The following is a 21377-nucleotide window of genomic DNA, read 5'->3' as shown; positions in this document are numbered from 1 at the left end:
CTTGGTTATAAGTAAGAAGCTGGTGAATAAGCTTCATTCAGTAGACCTCGTTACTTCGTTGTGGCTAGGCGTTACTAACGAGACTAGTAACTTCGTTACTTGTAGTAATAATATTACGTAATATTAGACTGGTTACAGTGACTATATTACTTATGTAACGCGTTACATTTGTAAGTTAAATAACTTGCATTATATTACCTGTTTTTATAGCGTATTTCTTTATATTCCTTTGTTACCACAAAAGTAATAATATTACATAACACATTACATAAGTAACGCATTACTCCCAACACTGATGGCCAATGGCATTTGAGCAGCGAATTTGAATTCAACAATGAGTAAATTTATTCACATGATGGCTTGGCTATTTACTGCACATGTGCTACATAGTTACAGACAACCAAGAACTTTAACAGTAGCACAGTATCATTTTACTTTAACAGAATTGCAAAACTCTACAACTACTTACCAGCTATAAATATCTCATTAACTACCAACATAATCAAGCACCGAATAACCGTTTAATTTGGAACTACTTTTCTAACAATTTCAACTCCAAAAGAACCTGCACATTTCACATTCTATGTCCATGTTATTAATGTTTAAAGAACCCATTTCCACATACTTTAATCATTTATTATCTTTTTTCACTCATGGATGTCAGCACTAGTTGCTGGCATGCCTTCAGTATACACACCAATAATTTAATTGTACATGCATACTGTAAAGCCACAATAAATAAATGGAAGTGGTTACTGAACCAAAAGGTTTTTTTGTGGATAACAGACAGTTATCCATCTTCACGAGTATCAAACAACTAGTTGTATGTTAGGGTTGGTATTCCCCGAGTATTCAACTTTAGGGCACGTGTCTAGTAGTTGCCCCAATTATTTGACTTTAGGACACACATCCAGTGGTTTCCCTGAGTATTCAACTTTAGGGCACATGAAAAGTAGTACTAGTGTTAGGGTTAGGGTAGGGTTCAGCTTAGGTTTCTTCTTCACCTTTATGTTACATTCTTCTTACTATATACAGCCTACTTCTTGAGTTACACTTGAAGAGAAAATGAATAGCTAGCAGCAGTAGCACAGTAGCTAGCACACTGGCCTTACATACTGGTAGTCCACGGTTTGAGTCCTGGATCAGTTTTGTGTGTGTTTTTAGTAACCCTTTTTGTCTGTCGGTTCAATAGCCACTGGGCAGTACAGCCTTTTGAACCGACTTTCAGTTCAGCGTCCACTGCCTAAATAAACTGATAAATAAAAAACCAGCCTGAAAACCTCTGTAATTGGCTTCTACTGTAATTTTCCAGTTCATTGTCAGAAATAAACTCCACACATGCTCATCAGCAATGTTGCACGTGATGCAAATATTTTCTATACATCATAGCAGATGAAAGGATAAATGGTTCACTATCTTTAATTAACTGAATATTAATACTGGTACTTTTATTCGCTAAATTAGGGTCTGCAATCTGAAAAATCTACTTTTACAAATCAATTCCCCTACCATTGTGGGATGTTCATTGTAGTATTCCATTGTTAGACCCACCATGAAACCGGAGGCATGTTTGTTGACTTCACAGAAGTATCAATTTTGGTGTTTCGCGAGACTGATACAAATTTTTTTTTTAATTTGTGTGTGCTCCTTGCAAAGGACTTGCTACTTAGCTAGATATTATCTAGAGTTATTGTAGTTAAAAAGTACATGCAGTAATAAGCAAATTATTCACTGGGTTCCTGGCACAGGGTTGCTTCTTTCAAAAATTTGGAAACGAACAAGGGGTCCGCAACTCCCTTGAAATCTCATACAGCCCTCTTTGAAATCTTGTTGAAATCTCTCATTTTGAAATCTGAAATCTCTGAAAATGGTTGTAAAGTTCCATATTTATTATTATTTTTTAAAATTTATTTATTTATTGATTTGCAAAACCCTTCGGGGTAACACACTAATGTACAATTACATTATTAAAGTAAATAAGTACGACCTAAATGTGTCTGTGTCAATCTCAGGATAGGGTAAAAAATTCCATTCAGTTTGGGGAAAAAAGGAGTTTCGATAAATTTCTGTTCTTGATTGGTAGTGAGAAAATTTTAATTGATGGTTAGCTCTAGTGTTTGGAAAGGATGTAGACGGCAAGAAGTGGTGCGGAACAATAAGTAGACTATTTACTAATTTGAATAAAAAGATTAATCTATTATTTTGCATCGATCTTGTAGAGTTTGCCAATTTAACAGATGTAGGATATTTCCTGTATACTTCGGTATTTGTAGCATCAAGTATAGTACAGCCAGCATCCCCACAAGTTTGCAGAGAACTTGAGAAGAGGGCTTATGAGTCACGCATCTGTGAAGTGGAACACAGTATTTTTACCCCATTAGTGTTCTCTGCAACCAGAGGTATAGGTCATGAGGCCACGATATTTTACAAGAGATTGGCTAGCCTGTTGTCCGAAAAATGGAAGGAGCCTTATGCTTCTTCAGTGTTGGGATGGATTAGGTGTCGTTTATCATTTTGCTTGTTTCAATCAGCTATACAATGTATCAGAGGGGCCCGGTATTCTCAAGGCCATTACATCAAGTGTGCTCAGATGGACCTGATCCAATCAGAAACTCAATTCTTAATCTAGTGTTGTAATCTGTTTGCTCTGTACCTTGTGTTTGTGCTGATATTACAATTTTTGTTTCTGTGAAAAAAAAACTTGAGAAAGAATTCCGCCTATTTCCATATACTACGTATCACGTGATGCTATTATTCCGGATATCTAAGATTTCAAATGTTCTGAAATCTTGAAATCTGGCATGATTGCTTGAAATCTTTAAAAAATCACAAAGATTTGAAATCTTGTACAGGATTTTTTGGAGTTGTGGAACCCTTGGAAACAAAACACAAATTTTCAATTTCAAACTGCGCTACCAGCCAAGACAAGAAAAGTCAACTCTTCCTCATAGTGATGTGATAAGGTTGGATGCATAGTCTGTCTATACTGTAAATCTTGTAAGGATCTGGGACTTCTCAACATCTGGGTGAAAAGCATCAAATTTTCTTGCATCATTTCAAGGGATTCTCTCAATGGTGCCGAAGTCCTTTCCAGTACTTCTGATACCACACTGATCACCTAATTTTGTTTAGAATGATGATAAATGATGGTACAAAACGTTTAATAGTAGTAGCAGTTGGTGTTTTGGTGATTTCACATGATGAAGTAGCTATACCAGCAGCTCATCAGAGCTCCACCCAGCTCAAATCAAAAATGAAAGATTATGTGCTTTTTTCGGTTTGTTTTGGGATATTTTGCAGGATTTAGGGTAATCTAGTAAAGATTTGAAGGTGCTGTGGAGCGTGAGAGGTGAAATACAATTCTTGGATGATTTAGCTGCCTCCCATGGAGCATCGCTTAGAATTAGGTGTGGAAGCTGTAGATGAAATAATAATTGACAAATGCTGCTATGCACCAAACATCCAGAGACATCTTTTGCCACAGCTTAAGTAACGATTGTTGTGGCTACAGAAGTGCTGGAAATGGTTAGAAAGCGCGATGCAATTTTCTAATGCTGCAGAAAATTTTGACACTTGTCACCCAGATGGTGAGAAGCCTCAGATCTTTTCCAAACTAACACCATAGCACCCAACCATATTGAAATACTATGAGGATAAGTTGGCTTCCCTTGCCCTAGGTGGAAGGGCAGTTTGAAATCAAAAATTTGTATTTCTTTGTCTGTTTTTTTTTTCAAAGAAAGCAACCCTGTGCCAGGCACCCAGCAAATCATTTGCTTATTCCTGTGCGCACTTTTTAACTACAACAACTATGGATATGATTTGGCTAAGTAGCAAGTTTTATCCAGTCCTTTGTGTGGAGCACAAAATCTAAAAAATAAATTTTGAATCTTGCAAAATACTGAAAACGATATTTCTCTGAAGACAACAATCATGTCTCCGGTTTCATGGTGGATCTAGCAATGGGATACTACAATGAACATTCCACAATGGTAGGAGAATCGATTTGTAAAAGTTGATTTCGGATTGCGGACCCTAGCTAAATACTCAGGAGAAGATTTGAATTTTACTGCACATGCACGAGAGTGAGTTTTTTATTTGACAATGAACCGAAAAACTACGGTACAGAGGTTTTCAGGTTGGTACACTGCTGATTGTACAAATTTCCTAAACATTATGCTGGAGACACATGTGTGCATGCGCACAACATATTTACAAACATTTCGTTTTACAGAACATCATTACTTACTCATTTACTATGCAAAACCTCACATACACACCTGTAGAGTATAAAAAGCACAGATAAAAAGGTTGCTGATGTATGGGACCATGCGCCATGCAATTTTATAAGGTTTTTTTGCAATCAGCAGTGCTTCGAACCCATGTAGCTATAGCGTTGCGGGTATAAGTTTCTCCATATGGGGTATATTATCTATGGTTGCTCAAAGTTCACATATGCAATTCGCTAAGAGAAGCCATTTAAATAGCTGTTAAACCACAATTCCATAGAGTGCCTGTGATTCCTATGTTCCATAATTTAACCAGTAATTCATTGTGTGGCACACTATCAAAGGCCTAAAGTCAATGTAGATGGTGTCTATTTCTTCCCTTGAAGTGATTAGCTGATGAAAGTAGATGAGAAGTTGTTGCTGAGTTGAAGTGTTACTTTGAAAACTAAATTGATGCAGAGTGATGGAGAGAGCTATTGTATCAGTCTATCACTTTGTCATAAACTAATCTTTCTAGCAATTTTCTTTAGAGATGACACAAAGGAGTGAAATTGGTTGATAGTTGGCAACAGAAGTTTTGTCTCCATATTTGAATGCAGGAATTATTTTGTGTGTGTTCCATTCAGAGGGCAAGTTCCACTACATAAGCTGGTTGTAAAAAGGTAGAGGATGGGTAAAGCAAGGGCAAAAGCACAGTTCTTTAAGATGACAGGTGCGATGTTGTCAATCCCTCTAGCCTTGTTCAGATTGGGGTTGTTGAGAGCATCTATCACTTCTTGCTCTGTGAAGTAAATCGAGTCCAGGTCATTTACAGGAACAGTTAGTTGAGTTGTATTTAAGTGCATTCATCGTTCGCCCTGCCTCTAGCTGCTTAGCAGCACTACATGACTCCAGCTTATATTCATTGTCATGAATTTGTATTTTCCCTCTCCACACAAACCTCAAAGGGGGGATACTAGCTAGTTTTGTTAATTTAATAAGGCTTAGAAATTAAATGGTGTCATATTGTCTACCCACAATTTGTAAACATGCATACCTCATGTTGACCAGATGTGCTGTGCCTCTAACTACTCATGCATGTACAAGATAACTTATCTTTCTAATAGTCTACCTTAGTCCTTTCCATAATTATAATCTTTTCCAAAACTTGTCCATGCACCTTCTGCAATTTGGTACAGTGTATATTATTATGCTGCGCTTTGTGATGTTGTGCTTTGCTTTATGGTTCATTTTGTAATTGTTTCAGTAATTTTGTATATAGCATTTGTTTGTCTCAGTATGTAACTATTCTGTATACTCTGTAATGGAAGAACGGCCTTGGCTTAATTCCAGCAGTTATACCCATGCAAGGTATTTATTTATCAGTTTCCGTACTTTTGCACCGGCTCATTTCATAAAATATATTGGTGGGCATGAATATAAATAAAGAATTGAAGGTATCCGATAATATACCTACCACCAAAAATTATAAGGTTCAACTTCTTCTGTGTTAAAGATATCGAAACCATTTTTGGCCAATGATATAACTAATAAACACAGGTATAAATCTGTAAAAAAGGGCATTGTTTACTGGTAGTAGAAATCAATGTTCAAAAAATGGATAACATGTTCAAATATTTCATTAATCGGACCGCGTACTCATATACTTAGTCTATAGCTATTACCTGTGGCTCTCACACCCTCTTATGCACTATATATACCTTAGGATGTATATTCTTGCAAAGAAGGTAGCTATAATTGCTGCTTAGTGCTGCTTTGTAGTACAATAACCTAAGCTAATGGGTTTTCATGAAGAGAGCGCAGGAGCTGTTTGACATCATATGAACAAACTACCTCCAGGAATAATATTAATTTAAATCCTGCACTTTTCATACTGTCTGTCATTGTTATTAATGTTCAGCTCTTCCAGTTTCAGTTAATTCCACACATTTATAACACAATTAACTCTAATCAATGCAGGAGCAGATCTAGGATTTCCCTGGCAGGGGGGTGCGCGCCTTAAGTGGTGTTCACTTTTAGTGGAGACAAAATGTGGTAACTGGTTGATAGCTAGTAATGCAGTGTGAGAAGCGCACTCAGCATGCTTTGTCTAGGGGCTGGGTTTGGGGGCATGCCCTCATAAACAAATTTAGCTTTCTGATTGAATTTGGCATTAACATTGACTGAATTAACCTTATTGAATAAGCATTAAGAGTCACTTTTACTAAGTGAAATCATTATTTTCTAGAAGTGGTAACTATAAAGAGAAATTTATTTAATAATACTTTACAAAATTAATGGTTTGAGTTCAAAGTTGAAGTTCATGAGTAGTTGCTCTTTAATGATGGATGTTCTATCATAGCAGTTGATCGTCCTATTGGAGTACTTTTTAAAAATGTTTAGCAGCTTTTTAAAGCAGTTTTACTCTTTTGATCCCCTCTAGAAGAGATTAGCTCTTCTCTCCATGTTTTCATTGCCCATGTATATGCTTTAGATACAACTGCACCTGACGATGAGTGTACTGTAGTTTCTACTATCTTTTTAGTTATAGCACATAGTGATATTTTGGAGGGGGGAGAAGATGCTTCAGCCCCACATACATCCCCCCTCCCCCACCCTTGCAATGATTTGTAATTCACTCATGCACATACTGTATGTAGCTATTAGTCTTGCGTGGCCAGACTGCATGTATTGGGTGGGGAAAAAAGGGTCTGGTGCAACTCCAATAGCTGTTTACTTCTGAGCCGTCCCCAGTGTCTAGGGATGCTAATTGAATAACAATGGTCACAAAGGAGGTACCAATAACGTCAGTAAGTAAACTCGAGATCTGTTTATCCTTTAAATGAATCTTAATTTGCTCCGATGTCTTTTTTATAGCCTCTTGAAAGTTCATCCTCATCGTGTAACAAGACTCACAACCGGAGCAGGAGTGTAGGAATACTTCATTGTTTTACTGACGTCATGGCACCTCCTTTGTGATCAATGTTATTCAATTAGTGTCCCCAGAGTCTGGGGACGGCTCAGAAGTAAAGCTATTGGAGTTGCACCAGACCCTTTTTTCCCACCCAATACACGGAAAAAGTGGTCTGGCCACACAAGACTATGTAGCTATAACTGCATAAGTAGCTATTAATTTAGCTAATTGTTTTTTAGGCTACAGGGCCGGGACAGATGAATTTATATCAGTTATATAGCAGAATTTATATAGCAGAATATTATATAGCAGAATTTCTACAAAATGAATTTATAGCTATAGCATTAGCTATAATATTATGTAGCAGTATAGCCATGCAACCTAAAACCTATACACCCACCTCCTCTTCCCTCCCTCCCCCAACCAAAGCCAACCGAATACTTGGCATGATCAAAAAATCCAAATATCTTGACTTGGGTATGTTGTTTAAGTTGTTTACCACACTAGTTCGACCCATCTTTGAATACAGTAATGCCATTTGGAGACCACCATTTACCCTTGATCAGAGAAAGGTTGAAAAGGTACAATGTAGAGCTACCCATCTCCTCCCATCATTACATGACGAATCCTATACTGAGAGGCTGTCACTACTATCCTTACCATCACTGTTGTATAGACGCCAGAGGGGTGATTTAATGTTTCTATACAGAAATCTTAACTACTACTTCAGCTCTGACTTTACTAATCTATACACCTACTCCACTACTATACTACCATCAGGGAGCACCAGTTTAATTGTTTAAGCAACATTCAAGATTATTATGCAGATCACATTACTTTATGAACAGAGTGATTAATGATTGGCCAAACATTTTATACCTACCTCTGTTGTAGAAAGTACTGACTTCAATTAACACTTTTAAATCACTGTTAGATAATTATTTAGCTATTAGATTTTAGATTTATTTTTGTATAATGTTAATGCATTGATCGGGTATACAGACTTTGCCTTTATACCCATATTTAATCACTATTAACTTCAAACCCTGGATCCGCCTTTCTTGGTACATGATATCACTTCATTCTGCGTGGGTTACTGTCAGAAATTTACGAAATGAAGTTAGCTAACTCAATACCCCACAGCTACGCATTTTTATAATTTGCTGTGCCGTACGAAGTACCCAGCATTTCCTGGCTAACTCGAATCACTCACAGTTTGGTACACTGTGTGCTTGTTGCTAATTGGTTTTGTTGCATCATATAAGTTATGAACCCTAAATTAATAGTCATGTCCATTAGCTACCTTACGTATAATCATAGCTACAGTTAGGCATTCCAGTATCCGAGATTTTTTAATAAAAAAAAATTCTCCGAATATTCCCCAATAAAACCCTGGCACAAAATAACAACTCATGTTTAACTTGGGATTACTCCATCGTCCAAGCTCCAATGAGGATGAAAATCGCTGTGGGGTTTATCCACACACTGATCATCATGAAAATCTTAGTTTTATCATGTGCATTACATATAAGTAAGTTTTGTGTTGTTTTGTAATCTTTTCAAGCCATGCAATGTATGTAGAATATTTTAAAACTTTTAAAAACGTACTGTTGGGTCGAAGGTAGTCATTGGTGCTTACTTTAAAGTGCGTAGTTACTTCACTTGGGTTAGCAATTTTCAGCTCCAGAGCAATTTTCTGATGGCTGTGTCATCAGCTCAAAAGCATAAACCACTTCAAAGTTGGCATAACAATGTCATAATTGAAACCACAACTCCACCTTAAGTATTGTTGCATCATTGTGGCACCTCCACTTTAGTTGTTTACCTCTACAAGTTGTTAACTTGATGTTTTTACTTACTTGAGACAGCCACTTGCCTATGGGTATACACCATTGTATTGAGAAGTGTGCAGTAGGTGACGGAAACATATTTGCTCACCACAAAGCATACAAAGGTCATTGAGATCCGATATGATCTGAAGTTACTTTCATTACAAGTACAAACTTGCAGCTAGAAGCAACTGTAGTTTCAAGATAGTCCAGATTGCTAGGTGGCTTCCTGATGCAATTGTGCCATTTTCCCCTTTAAAATGTATGGGGAGCCCTGGAGAAAAAATGTACATTTTTTTTCAGTTTTTAGGCACTGTGCATGCCAAAGTAGCTAATTTCAACCCAACAAACTATATATTTCTGAGATCAGCAATCAATACTCTATCTATTGAGCATATAAAAAGCCCATTATCCAAAAATCGGACTGGAATGCCTACTACACAGTCATGTTCAAGTTACCAGCCTGAACTCAAGTAGCTAGCTACTGAGCTGGGCTATGCCGGACCAGCTAGCACTCCATGTAATACATGTATGTATTAGCTCTAATATCTATGATGCCATTAGTTATACATGTACATACCGTCTGATCACGGAAATCCGATTCACAGTTAACTAGTCCGCTAGATTAGTCAGTTATATAGTGTCCGGCGTCACAAACTTTCTATTCAGTTAAGCGAGGAATCGTAGCCATACAGTTGGAAGAATTAATAGCCGCTATAGACTAGTAGCCAACGAGTATACTAGCTAAACTTGACAGATATACTGATTGCGAGGGAGTGCATGCTATATATATATACGTATAGCTGAGTCCATTCTACCACAATTTACATAACATAACCCGGGACATAACCATTAACCAAGCCAAACATAATCTGGCGCGGCCTGCAGGAAGCCAACATAGTCTGGCGCGACCGACCCTTCGCTTGCAGATTCGACCCTTCTGCAAGCGAAGGGTCGGTCGCGCCAGACTATATTGGCTTCCTGCAGAATACAGAAAGCCTTCCTACAAGCGAAGGGGCGTCCACGCAAGACTAGCCATGGGGTGCCATTTGTCTCAAAACCCCAAAATTTCCTTAAAGAAAAAAAATATTATCATCGATATTTACTAAACAACGACGGCATTTGCTATAAACGTCGACGATGTTTAGCAACCATACATGCATCAAAGCGTAAAATATGCTGCAAACCTCGCGTTTTAATTTTCTACGAGTCCTTGTACTATATTATAGGCGCTTATTTTGTACAAGAATAATTCGATTCTCTTGCTGATAGTTTTTTTTCTTTATAATTGACTACACGGAATTTCAAAAGGTTGCACATGACTGTAGCTAATGACAGATGCCTTTACCTTCTCCAAGAGACCTGCGCATAACCACTCCAAATAAATTCTCTGTTTCCCGTCCTGGACCGCTCAGGCATAGTTGCATGCGGGCGGGCGGGCGGTTATTCCATTAAAAAAATTAGCAGCTTTTCAAGCCATTTACTAATTGCCTGGCACAACCATAAAAGCTGCATGCTTAATAGCTTGTACCTTCCTTTAAGTTACAAAAATAACACAAATGTAAATTTATTTATTTATTTGTGATGCACAGAACTCCCGCAGAACTCAAACATGAGTGTAGCTATGTGTGCATAGCTACCGTATAGCCGGAAATTTACGAAACTTTCGCGAATTTCGCGTGTGATGATAGTCTAGCTTCGTGAAAATATAATCGTGAAATGTTTCGGTTTACACACATAGCTATCACCCGCTTTCTAGACTTTCGTGAATTTAAAAACGTGCTATTTTGCACGGTTTCGCGAAAGTTTCATCCCTCGAAAATTTCCCACTATACGGTATATAAATTGGACAAATTGTTTGTAAACTCATGTAAACTAGAAGAATTAACTGGTAGAGAGTTCCATTCACGTATAGAGGCTAGTAGAAATGAGTGATGATATGAGTTTACCCTTGCTTGAAGTTGGTCCTTAGTTGATGACCACGAGTTATTGATCCAGATGGGTGCAGATATGAGTTAAAATTAACTTCCACTATCTTATGAATAATTTTATAGAACATAATAAGTCTTGACTGAGTCCTTCTATCTTCCAGAGAGTTCCACTTTAGATTATTCAGCATTGATGTCACACTTGAATAGGTTGAAAAGTCATTACATACAAATCGAACAACTTCACGCTGTACTCCTTCCAAGACAGTTTTATCACAGTTTGTGTACAGGGACCATATTACAGACGCATATTCTACTATTGGCCTAACTAACGCTAGGTAAGCTTTTGATTTCACTGATATTGAACATTGCCTTAAATTTCTTTGAAGAAAACCTCGAACTGAATGTGCTTTGTTCACAACATTAGCAATGTGCTTACTCCAGCTTAGATTATTAGTAATAGTGACTACAAGATATTTGCAGGAACTAACCTTGTTAATAGTACAGCCATCAATGTGATAGTCAGATAAGATAGGTGAATGTTTATTCGCTAAAGTTAAATGCTCGCATTTTGATAAGTTAAAAGTCATTAGCCATTTGTGCCGACTTGATAGCACTGCTGGCACATGAGCTGACACTGTAACAATGGCTATTACTGAGCCTGTATAGAATGCACTGAGCCTGTATAGAATGCAAAAATAATCGGAAATAATGGAAGAATACAGAATAATGGAATATTTGGAGCTGACAGTAACCAGATGTGGGCGGTGTACAGGAAAACGGAATTTTATTTGGATTGGTCTAAAGCCTAAATGAATAATATTAAAAATCACATACCAGTAATATAATTCTCAGCTTGTTTCATTATATAGCTAGTCAGGGAATATTAGCAAATTAGTGTATTTAGCAAATCTGGGAATAAATTCCTACTAACAATTTTTTTTACCACTGTGTTTGTAAAGGTGTCCACTAACACTCCTCAAAAGATTTAAACACAACTCCCCTAGGAGAATTTGTGACAGCTGCTGGAAGTTGGACTACCCATGACCTTGTTTGGGAATGGTTTATACATCACATCGTGTGGTTTGAGAGGTCATACTTTGTATACATTGCAAGCATCATTGTATACATTGCATGCTTAATTTTATTATTATTTTTATTATTATTAGAATTTTACGGTGACCAGCATATATTTGTTAAGGACTAGTTTAACAATGTCTAATGCCTCAGGAGTCCATGTCTGGGTCTTCTCTGGATTATCCATCATCAATGCAATTCTTGCATGCAATGCCTTTGCAATTTCCACATGCTAAGATGCACTTGTCGTCATTCTTCTTGCAGCTGCACCATTAATTGCTACAATCTCTTTTACAATTGCAGCTATTGAACTTTAGGGGCTTCTCAGGTGCCACAGAGTCTAATGTTGGAACTGGCTCATAACCATTACTCCCTACTGTCCATCCATATAGCCACTGGAGTACAAAGACATGCTCTGCAACAGCACCCAGTTCCAGGTTATTAGAGAAGCGCAGAGAGAAATAATCAATGTTGTATAGCTGCGTGCACCTTCTGTGTTTCTGGTTTGATTAGCCCAGCTGCTGCCTTTCGTGAGAATATGCTGTACAGAGTCGAATGTAGCTAAAACAGTACCTGGTGCAGAATAAATGTACTGGAAAATTGAAATACTGCAGCTGCTTGTGATCACCGCATCCTTACTAGTCTGTACATCAAGGAAGATGCCCATGTGTTGTTCATCAGTGTCCCCCACACTGTCAAATAGAGTGGTTTTCCCATGGCCAGCAATGGCAGAAACAGTATCACAACCAGTGAAGGAATGACAAAAGAGTAGGTAGCATCTCTGTCTTTCAAACAGAGATTCTTACTAGATCCTCCTGACATAGCAACAACCCTTCAATGTGGTAAAGTAGAGTGGCTGATTGGTGCATGAGCTGTGGTGTACCAGCACATCAGCATCTTCTGAAAATAATAGTCCTAATAGGAAATGTTGGAGAATAACAACACAGCAACTTCACTGACCTCACGGAGTCATCCTTAGCAGCAGCCAGTGTGCATAGGTACTTTCACAATTGAAGTGTTAACATCATTATCACACAGCTCTGCAGTAATCTGATGTTTTGGAATGCTGAAGAAAGGAGATGGATGATTTCACTCTTGTTATGAGTGTTCTCTAGGAACTTTTCTCTTGGTGTCAAATGTATATATCATAATTATTTGGTCAAATCTATACGTCACAACAGAAGCTCTTTGTATACCAGATGTGGTCATGATTTTCTGGTGAGCTGCTGCAGCTGTAGCCATCAAACACCACAGTGATCTTCTGAGAGTACCTGCCAAGATACTATATGTAACTCAGGTATGCCAAGTATGGCCTTCACCATGTAGAGAAGCCATCCACCATCACACTGGAGCAAGTTGAGGTCAAGTGGGTCAGTGAACACCTTCAGGCTAGTGTTTGAAAAATTGCTTTGTTTGCCTTGTTCATTAATAATATTATTTTTTATGATCTTTGTTACTCAACAAGAACAACAGCAGAGGAGCCAGTTCATACTTTAAGCTTGTCTCAACAGTTATAATATTATGGCTATAATTATCAGTCAGTTGAAGAACTTAGGTGATTGAACTTCACAACCATGGTTGAGGTTATACTGACTGTGTTCTTCTGCATCTCCCTCCCTACGTACTTTAGCCATTCTCTCAGTGCTGAATCCATCATTTGCAGTACTTGTGAATCCTGTTGAGATGACACAAGCAACTGTCTGTCTCAATCATGGTCAAAGGATCATTCTCCTCAAGCCATGTGAGAACAAGTGTAATTGCTTCAGCATCATGCTTTACTCATGTTTTGGCCAAATCTTTGTTGATTGAACAATGTTTCTTGACGTGCCTATCTACAAACCCAGGACTGGAATGTTGTTACAGAGCATGTCTTTGGACCCCAGGCCAGTGGCTATGTCCATTAGGGATTAATGATTATGAGCCAGTTCCAACGTTAGACCCTATTGCACCTAGCCTGAGAAGCTTCTAAAGTTCCAATAGCTGTAATTTTAAAGGAGATTGTAGCGATCAACGGTGCAGCTGCAAGAAAATGATGACAGGTACTAGGTAGGGACCCGCCGATTATGCTGGCATAATTTTGAGCATAATAGGTACCTAAAAGCATTGAGCATAATGCCAGCATAATAGGTTAAATATTTTTACGATAGTATAAATTCTTGCTGGAAAATGACAATTGCAAAATAAGATCGATATACTCTAATAGAGTAATCAGTAACTCTAATAGAACAATCATCAAACTGACTGTTCTATTAGAGTATATCGATCTTTTCTCTTACATGCAGCAAGAATTTATTATTTGTGTTCCGGCCACTCATTTTTTTCTTTCTATACAGTGTTAAACTAATAGCAAAGTATATGAACTAAGACATGAACATTGAGCATAATCGAGCATAAGGCCACTCCAAATAAATTCTCTGTTTCCCGTCCACCGCCCGCATCTAGTTACTGCCAGCTCTAAATATTCCATTATTCCGTATTCTTCCATTATTTTCCGGTTATTCTTGCATACTGAGAGGCTCACATGTCAGTAGTGCTATCGAGTTGGCACAAACTTTACGTTTGTACTATTTTTGCAACTTGACAAGGAAGGAACAAGCTTAAACATGCTTTTATGCAGCTTTTTATGGTTGTGCCAGGCAAATAATGGCTTGAAAAGCTGCCAATCTTATAATGAAATAATGGAAATGGACCGCCCGCCCGCATGCAAATATACTTTAGTCCAGGACGGGAAACAGAGAATTTATTTGGAGTGGCCTAATAGGTAAATATTGAGCATTAATTTAAGCATAATAGGTGAATTTTTGAGCAGTGCAGCATAGCATAATAGTAAAATTATGAGCATAATCGGCGGGTCCCTAGTGTGTGTGTGTGTGTGTGTGTGTGTGTGTGTGTGTGTGTGTGTGTGTGTGTGTGTATGTGTGTGTGTGTGTGTGTGTGTGTGTGTATGTGTGTGTGTGTGTGCATGTGTATGTGCTACAGCCTCCTACTGTGAAGTCACTATATAGTACTGCATCAGAAGGATTTACTACACTGATTTTTAGCACCTAGGTATATAGTGCACAGATATCTCATGGGTATAGACATAACCTTTTTGCCAAAGGCCTTTTAGTTTAGAAAGACATGCACACACTACACAAAATTATGGGTCAATATAATAATAAAGCTGCTACACAGAAGTGTGTTGCCCTATTGTGGCCTGTAGTTAACACACAGCGTTTATCAGTAAAATTAGCTTCCTGTATCTGCAAGAAGGTTATTTATTTATTTATTATTGCTTTATGGCAAGTATGCCAAGGGTCTGCAAGCAACTGGTGTTTGCAGCCCGAAACACAAATAGTAACTATTAATTAACAAGTTAGTTAAAGTGTCTGAAAGTTTGATGTTGGTGGGAGATCATGACATTTGCTGCGTGGACAAAGAAAATGGTAGGTCAGTGATTGTCATCGTCAAAGTGATCCACAAAATGATTCCACATAAATTTCTTCAGTTTAGCCTTGATAGTTGTAATAGATAAATTGGTGTTAATTACAGGAAGAGCATTCCACAAACGAGGAAGATGATGAAAATAAGAGTTTCTATTTCAGTTGTTGGTGTGGAGATGATGTTTGAGTTTTTTGTGTGTAGAGGATTTGGTGTGTCCCTGAATAAACATAATGTATCTGTTGATGTCAAAGTTTCTTGTAGGCGACTTGAGTGACTTGATTGCAAACAAAACATCCTGGATCTCAAAGCTATACATTAATGTTAAAAGATGGAGTTTTAATAGCCTGGATTTATAACTGATATTATAATTACTCAAGATGTGTTTGGTTGTTCGACGTTGAATACGCTCAAAAGATAAGATGTCCTTGATTAGGTTATGCAGAAAGCTGGTGCATGAAGTAGCTATAGAATCAAAAGCTGCTATGCTGAATGTAGAAACGATTCCCAGACCAGGTGATGAGTTGATCCACAGACAGCTGTTCTTATATAGCTGCATTAAGCGTGCCTTGTTTGGGTACAAGTCAATTGCTGTACATATATTATATTATTGTGTATTACATCTGCGGACTACTCTCTGTGAAAATCTAAATTTTCTGGTGTTCATATAACTCTAGTGCTTACTTTATTAGAATAGTAATTGAATGGACATCCACTCAGCTACTTAACTTTTTACCATCATATATAATATGTTTTGCCAGTGATGTTTGTTTGCCTTATCAAGTTCTACTTCCTAAAGCAGATATGTTTACCACTGTAGCCCAATTTCCTTATACTATATGTGGGGATCTGCAGTGATCCTAATTCTTTGTTACATTAGCCATCACTTTGCATCTTTATTATTATGTATCACACAAAATGTCTTTGCCTTAATTGGAAATGAAGCCTAACAGGTGATTTTATGTGACTTCTTGTACATGATATTCACAGTCATGTGACACATCCTAAAGTGAAATTGTCTGCTTTCCTTAGGAAGTTTCTTACCCGTTTCCTGAATAATTTGTCATACATAGATAAAACTATGCATGGATGTATATGGATGCAGTATTTACAAATTGCTTCCTAAGTCATAGTAGTATAGATAAGCATGAGTACTATGCTTGCTTGGCTATATGGTAATTTGAACAGTTCTATAAATGGCTTATCATAAGAAGGTTCCACCAGTGTTTATACTAAGAATGGTCTGTTGTTCTCTATATATATATTAGAGTACTGCAAAAATATTAATAAATAGTCAAATAGAATAATACCACCAAACATACAAAGAGTCACACGATCAAGATACTCTCACCATATCACATATCTTCCTTTGACAGAGAATAATGCAGAATGGCCACCAGTAGCATCACTAGGGGCTCAGCACATGTAATTATTGTGTTGTTGATGATGGTCCTGCATGGCCATTCCCAATACATATTGTGTTGATATTATGAGCACTACAGTTTAGGTGTTAATTTACACTGCAAGTTTTACACCGCAAGTGATATAACATCCTGTTTAGGTGTTAATTTACACCGCAAGAACATCCTGTTTAGATGATTGCTAATGCTGTTGAGGTAGTAAGTATAATATATGTTGTAGATATGAATACAATTATGACAACAAGGGGTTCAGTAAGGAATTGAGATCATGGCTGTAATGAGTCTTGCATAACAATAGCCCCTGAGATCACTAATAAAAAAAATTACAGAATCTGGAAAGGACTAATGCCTCTTCTCTACTATCAGTTGTTCCTCAGCTATCAGTGCTTAATACACTTGCCAATCTAGTGAACCTATAGCTACACCTGCTATTTTCAGCCGGAATGACATGCACAACTTTCAATTTCCTTACTTTGGCAAATTCTACTTGGCAAAAACAATTTTTGAAGCCAGTACCCATTGAATGATCAAAGTTCAGTTGTTTTGATTACACAACTTCGGGTGGAGATTGGCAAATTCATGCATGCACATAGTTAAGGATTCGGTCATGAATTGCCTATGAAGTACTGTGGCAAAGTTTTGCAGTTCCTAGCTGAAAAAAACTTCACCTAAATTTCATTTTTAAAATGCCAAGGAACCTTAATTTTGTGCTGTGATGTGTTGCTGTATAGCCACAATAATTTCTGATATTAATTGCACAACTACGTAAGCACAGTGCTTAGATTGATAGAAATTGTTTTGTCACAAAGAAGAGAACACTGGAACAAGAGTTAGTACGAGCCATGATGCATGGATTAAAATAAATGGCATATATTGAATCTGAGGCTTATATAAATGTTGAATTACTAATTGAGAGCACATAGATATGATCTACCTGCTCTGTTATGGAGCATTGTTTGAGACAAAAAATATCATACCTTTCTTGTTTCCTCATCTTTTTAATGCTTCATGGTATTTATTGCTGTTATTATTGCTGTGTTTGCCGTACTGTGGTGTAACTGCCATTGGAATAACCGAGGCAGTTTCATTGAAGAGGAATTAGTGTTGTAATAGAACAATAGGTCAAGGTATTTTAATAGAACAATGATTATAGCCAGATCAGTCACATTAACTTAATGTGTTCTGCTGTCTTTTCTGACTATAATTATTCTTGTTATCTTGCATTTATGCCCATATTTCAAGTTGGTATATGTTAATGTATTGATAACCATTTTTAATTCTCTTATGCTCAGTAATATTATATGCATGTACTTAAATAAAGAACATGTATAATGTTGCAATACATTGTGAATTCAGTCTTAACAGTTCAGTTACATATGTAAAGAAACAAATCTATGCAAGTGGGTAATTCAAGTTATGGCATGTAATTGTTCTATCATTAAAGGCCATTGTCATGTATGTATATGGTGTAACGTTGATACAGTAGTATCCTGTATGATGTTACATATGTCTGGTGAAGTCACAAGTAGTATTGACATACGTAAGAGCTGTATAGTCATGCAGTGTTGTTGGTTAGTGAAGGTTCAACAGTGTGCATAATTCATTCAGCTGGAAATGTCATAACTATTGTAGTTATTGTACTGCGGCTGGTATAAGGGATGAGTAGAGCAGTTGTAGCATCCAAGTCTGTGGATGTAGCTGACTATTAAACAAAACTGTTTGGGTTCAGTGACATGTTATCAGTAGCATATGATGACCCAACTGATGTACTATGGAATGAATGTTATTATGATAATGGAAATCCACTATCATGCAAGCTGCCTGATTTTTTTTGAATAAAGATTTATTAATTATTACTATTTCTCTATAGGAATCAATGACACAACTCTATTAATAGTACAATAGACTCCATGTACGTAGCTATATGGTCCTAATGTAGCATCTTGCAAAATGACACAAACAAGTTACAAAACAATCTATAGCATTTCAGTTCATGTCAAGGTTATTTGTGATCTTTGCAAAAAGACAAATCTGCCTTCTGTTTTACAAGTTGAAAAGTGAACTTCAGTTGTTGTTGACATCGCCTTATACATTTAACATGCTGACTATATCATCCCATCTATCAGAACTAATGTCTAAGGTTACCAAGCATCATCATATTTTGGAATAATCTTCCTGAGTGACTGGCCAAGATGAGCTTTGCATGTATGTAGCTATATTCTGGAAATGTGTATAAATCAACACACTTTATGAATATAATAGATTTATATACACAGCTTGCACTATAATATCATTGAACAGCTAGCAGCCTACATAGTTTGGCTGGAAATATACCTTCTAACAAAACAAACACCTTGAAGCCAGATATTCAAAAATTTTGGTTTAATACAGCAGCTAGCTGGCATTGTCACTGTGTGCTGCATTATCATCCCCGAAGCTAAGTATATGGTTTCTTTGTATAAACAGCAGGAAATCATCTCACACAAATTTCATATGATGTAGGGCTTCCATCCTGTAAGGCAGGATATAAAAAGACAAATTCAAACTCCCAGTTCACAATCAAGAAATTTTCCTGCAGTATAGAAGTTATATAAATCTGTATAAGAAGATATGAAAACTCAGTTGCTGTTAACAGTTGGTGTGATCTACTCACTCACAGCTTCACTGGCACTACGAAGTGAAGCAGTTACCAAGAAAACAAACTGTACAGTTGTAGGTAGCACTGCAAAGCAAGAAATTCAAAAGTTTTACTGTACAGTTGTTAAACTCTATGATGAGATTCTAATGGTAAGGATTGACATGTATACATATGTAACTATTTTTTCCATGTGCATGTGCATACGTACATATGTATATCCTTACTGTTTCTGTAACTGCCAGTTTACTAACTAGCATGTTTTGTTCATCCTATACATATAGATAAAACTAGATGCCGTCAAACCAGTGTTATCAGATAGAGATTTCAACAAACATTCAGTTGGTATAATGTTAGAACAATTTACAGCTACCTGTAAGATCCACACCAGGGTAATGATGTACAAATATCAACTAGAACAATACATACCAATGGAGGACTCTGATGATCATTTATATACTATAACTACTTCCTTACAAGAGACAGCTAACCTTCTAGAAATAATCGAGGTAATGATACACCTTGTAATAACATGTAGCTGTAATTCAGTGGTATACTTATTTATAGGAAGCTACCTCAGGACTAGCTTGTGTAGAGTTTACTCCAGAACAATACCAGATGATATACACTTTACTTCATGATGGTCAACCACTACTAACATCTCTTATACAACAAGTCAAGAAGTGGACACAAGCTGAAGATTACTGTAGTAATTATGGCTACCCAGTACCACACAATGAGAACTGTATATAGGATTGTTTTCAAATATACTCACAACAAATAGCATATGCTATTAACATGTACACAGGCTATACAAAGGCAATAAGACAATATTTTAAGGATGTTTTTACAAGATCTAGCTAATTGTTTTGTTACAGGCATATTAAAGTTGTTTACTGAAACACCTATATAATCATCTGGGGTTGCAGGGAATATATTTATGACATAGCTTTTGCCATATATACAATATCACAAGAATTATATCATATCCTTTACAAAGATGACATAAGAAAAGATAAATATGTTGTTACACAAATGTACAAAGCTGGAAAAATGCAGTCTGTATATGGAGGGAATATAACTTGCTGACATCGCTCCACAAAACTAAACCCCTGAAGCAGTCACACACTCAACACAGTCTTTATGATTGTATACGTGCATATATATGAAACAACATAATGCTCTATGTGACATGTAAAACAGTGAGGACATAGTTTATGGGTTAATAAAGTGCCAAGATTATTATTTTACCATCAAGTAGATATGTATATGCATCCACTGTGGACAATTCAAGCTATAATCCTGTTACAAAGCTGTTACAATAATTTTACCACATAAGGTATTATATTTTAGATCGTTGTTCTCTGAATGTTTATATAACTGTGAAGTCATGCATGGGTTGGTGATGGACATATATGATAACATTTATTTGACAATTATATATAGTCATGTAGTATCGTGTACATACATAATTCATTAATTCAGCTGGAAAAGCCTATATAACGAATAAGTTCGCAGTTTGTATAAAATCGTGTGAACATTACTGTTGTAGGTTGGTAGCTATTTTACTACTGGTAGTGATATCAGAGATTAGTTATGCAGTTGCCAGTACATCTGCAGATAACATGTCATAGAAGATACTTTTTTGAGTCTAGCCATTTCAGTGACATAATGATACACTATGGAATAAATGCAAAGCACTATAGCTACATAACTTACATTCCAAAAAGGGATCTGTTACTAACGCACAGCTACCAAGGCTAAAGAATGACATTGTCAAGAAGAAAGCAGAGAAAAGTATGTAATATGTAGGGACCCGCCGATTATGCTGGCATAATAATGAGCATAATAGGTGCCTGAAAGCATTGAGCATAATGCTAGCATAATAGGCAGAAAACTTGTGCACTGCTATAAATTCTTCCTTATCAAAATACATAACCAACAAAAA

The 21377-nt window shown here is 36.8% G+C and overlaps 2 protein-coding genes across 3 annotated transcripts in view; one reads left to right on the top strand and one right to left on the bottom strand.

The window, feature by feature from the left end:
- Window positions 1-9688, bottom strand: part of LOC136261805 (uncharacterized) — a 59396-nt gene extending 49708 nt beyond the window's left edge. For both annotated transcript variants that reach the window (XM_066055868.1, XM_066055869.1), the window contains exon 1: window positions 9529-9688. The gene's annotated coding sequence lies outside the window, so the exon portion shown is untranslated. The remainder of the gene's footprint in view (window positions 1-9528) is intronic.
- Window positions 9689-19333: 9645 nt separating this feature from the next.
- LOC136260663 (uncharacterized) lies at window positions 19334-20331 on the top strand. Its single transcript, XM_066054487.1, has 3 exons — window positions 19334-19581; window positions 19714-19938; window positions 19997-20331. Exons 1-3 carry the CDS (start codon window positions 19405-19407, stop codon window positions 20180-20182), a joined length of 588 nt encoding a protein of 195 aa, XP_065910559.1. The 5' UTR covers window positions 19334-19404; the 3' UTR covers window positions 20183-20331.
- The last annotated feature ends 1046 nt before the right edge of the window (window positions 20332-21377 follow it).

Source organism: Dysidea avara, chromosome 7, assembly GCF_963678975.1.
Source record: "Dysidea avara chromosome 7, odDysAvar1.4, whole genome shotgun sequence".
Taxonomy (NCBI): Eukaryota; Metazoa; Porifera; class Demospongiae; order Dictyoceratida; family Dysideidae; genus Dysidea; species Dysidea avara.
Note: the sequence above shows the minus strand (reverse complement) of the source record. Positions and strands in the feature narration are given on the sequence as shown.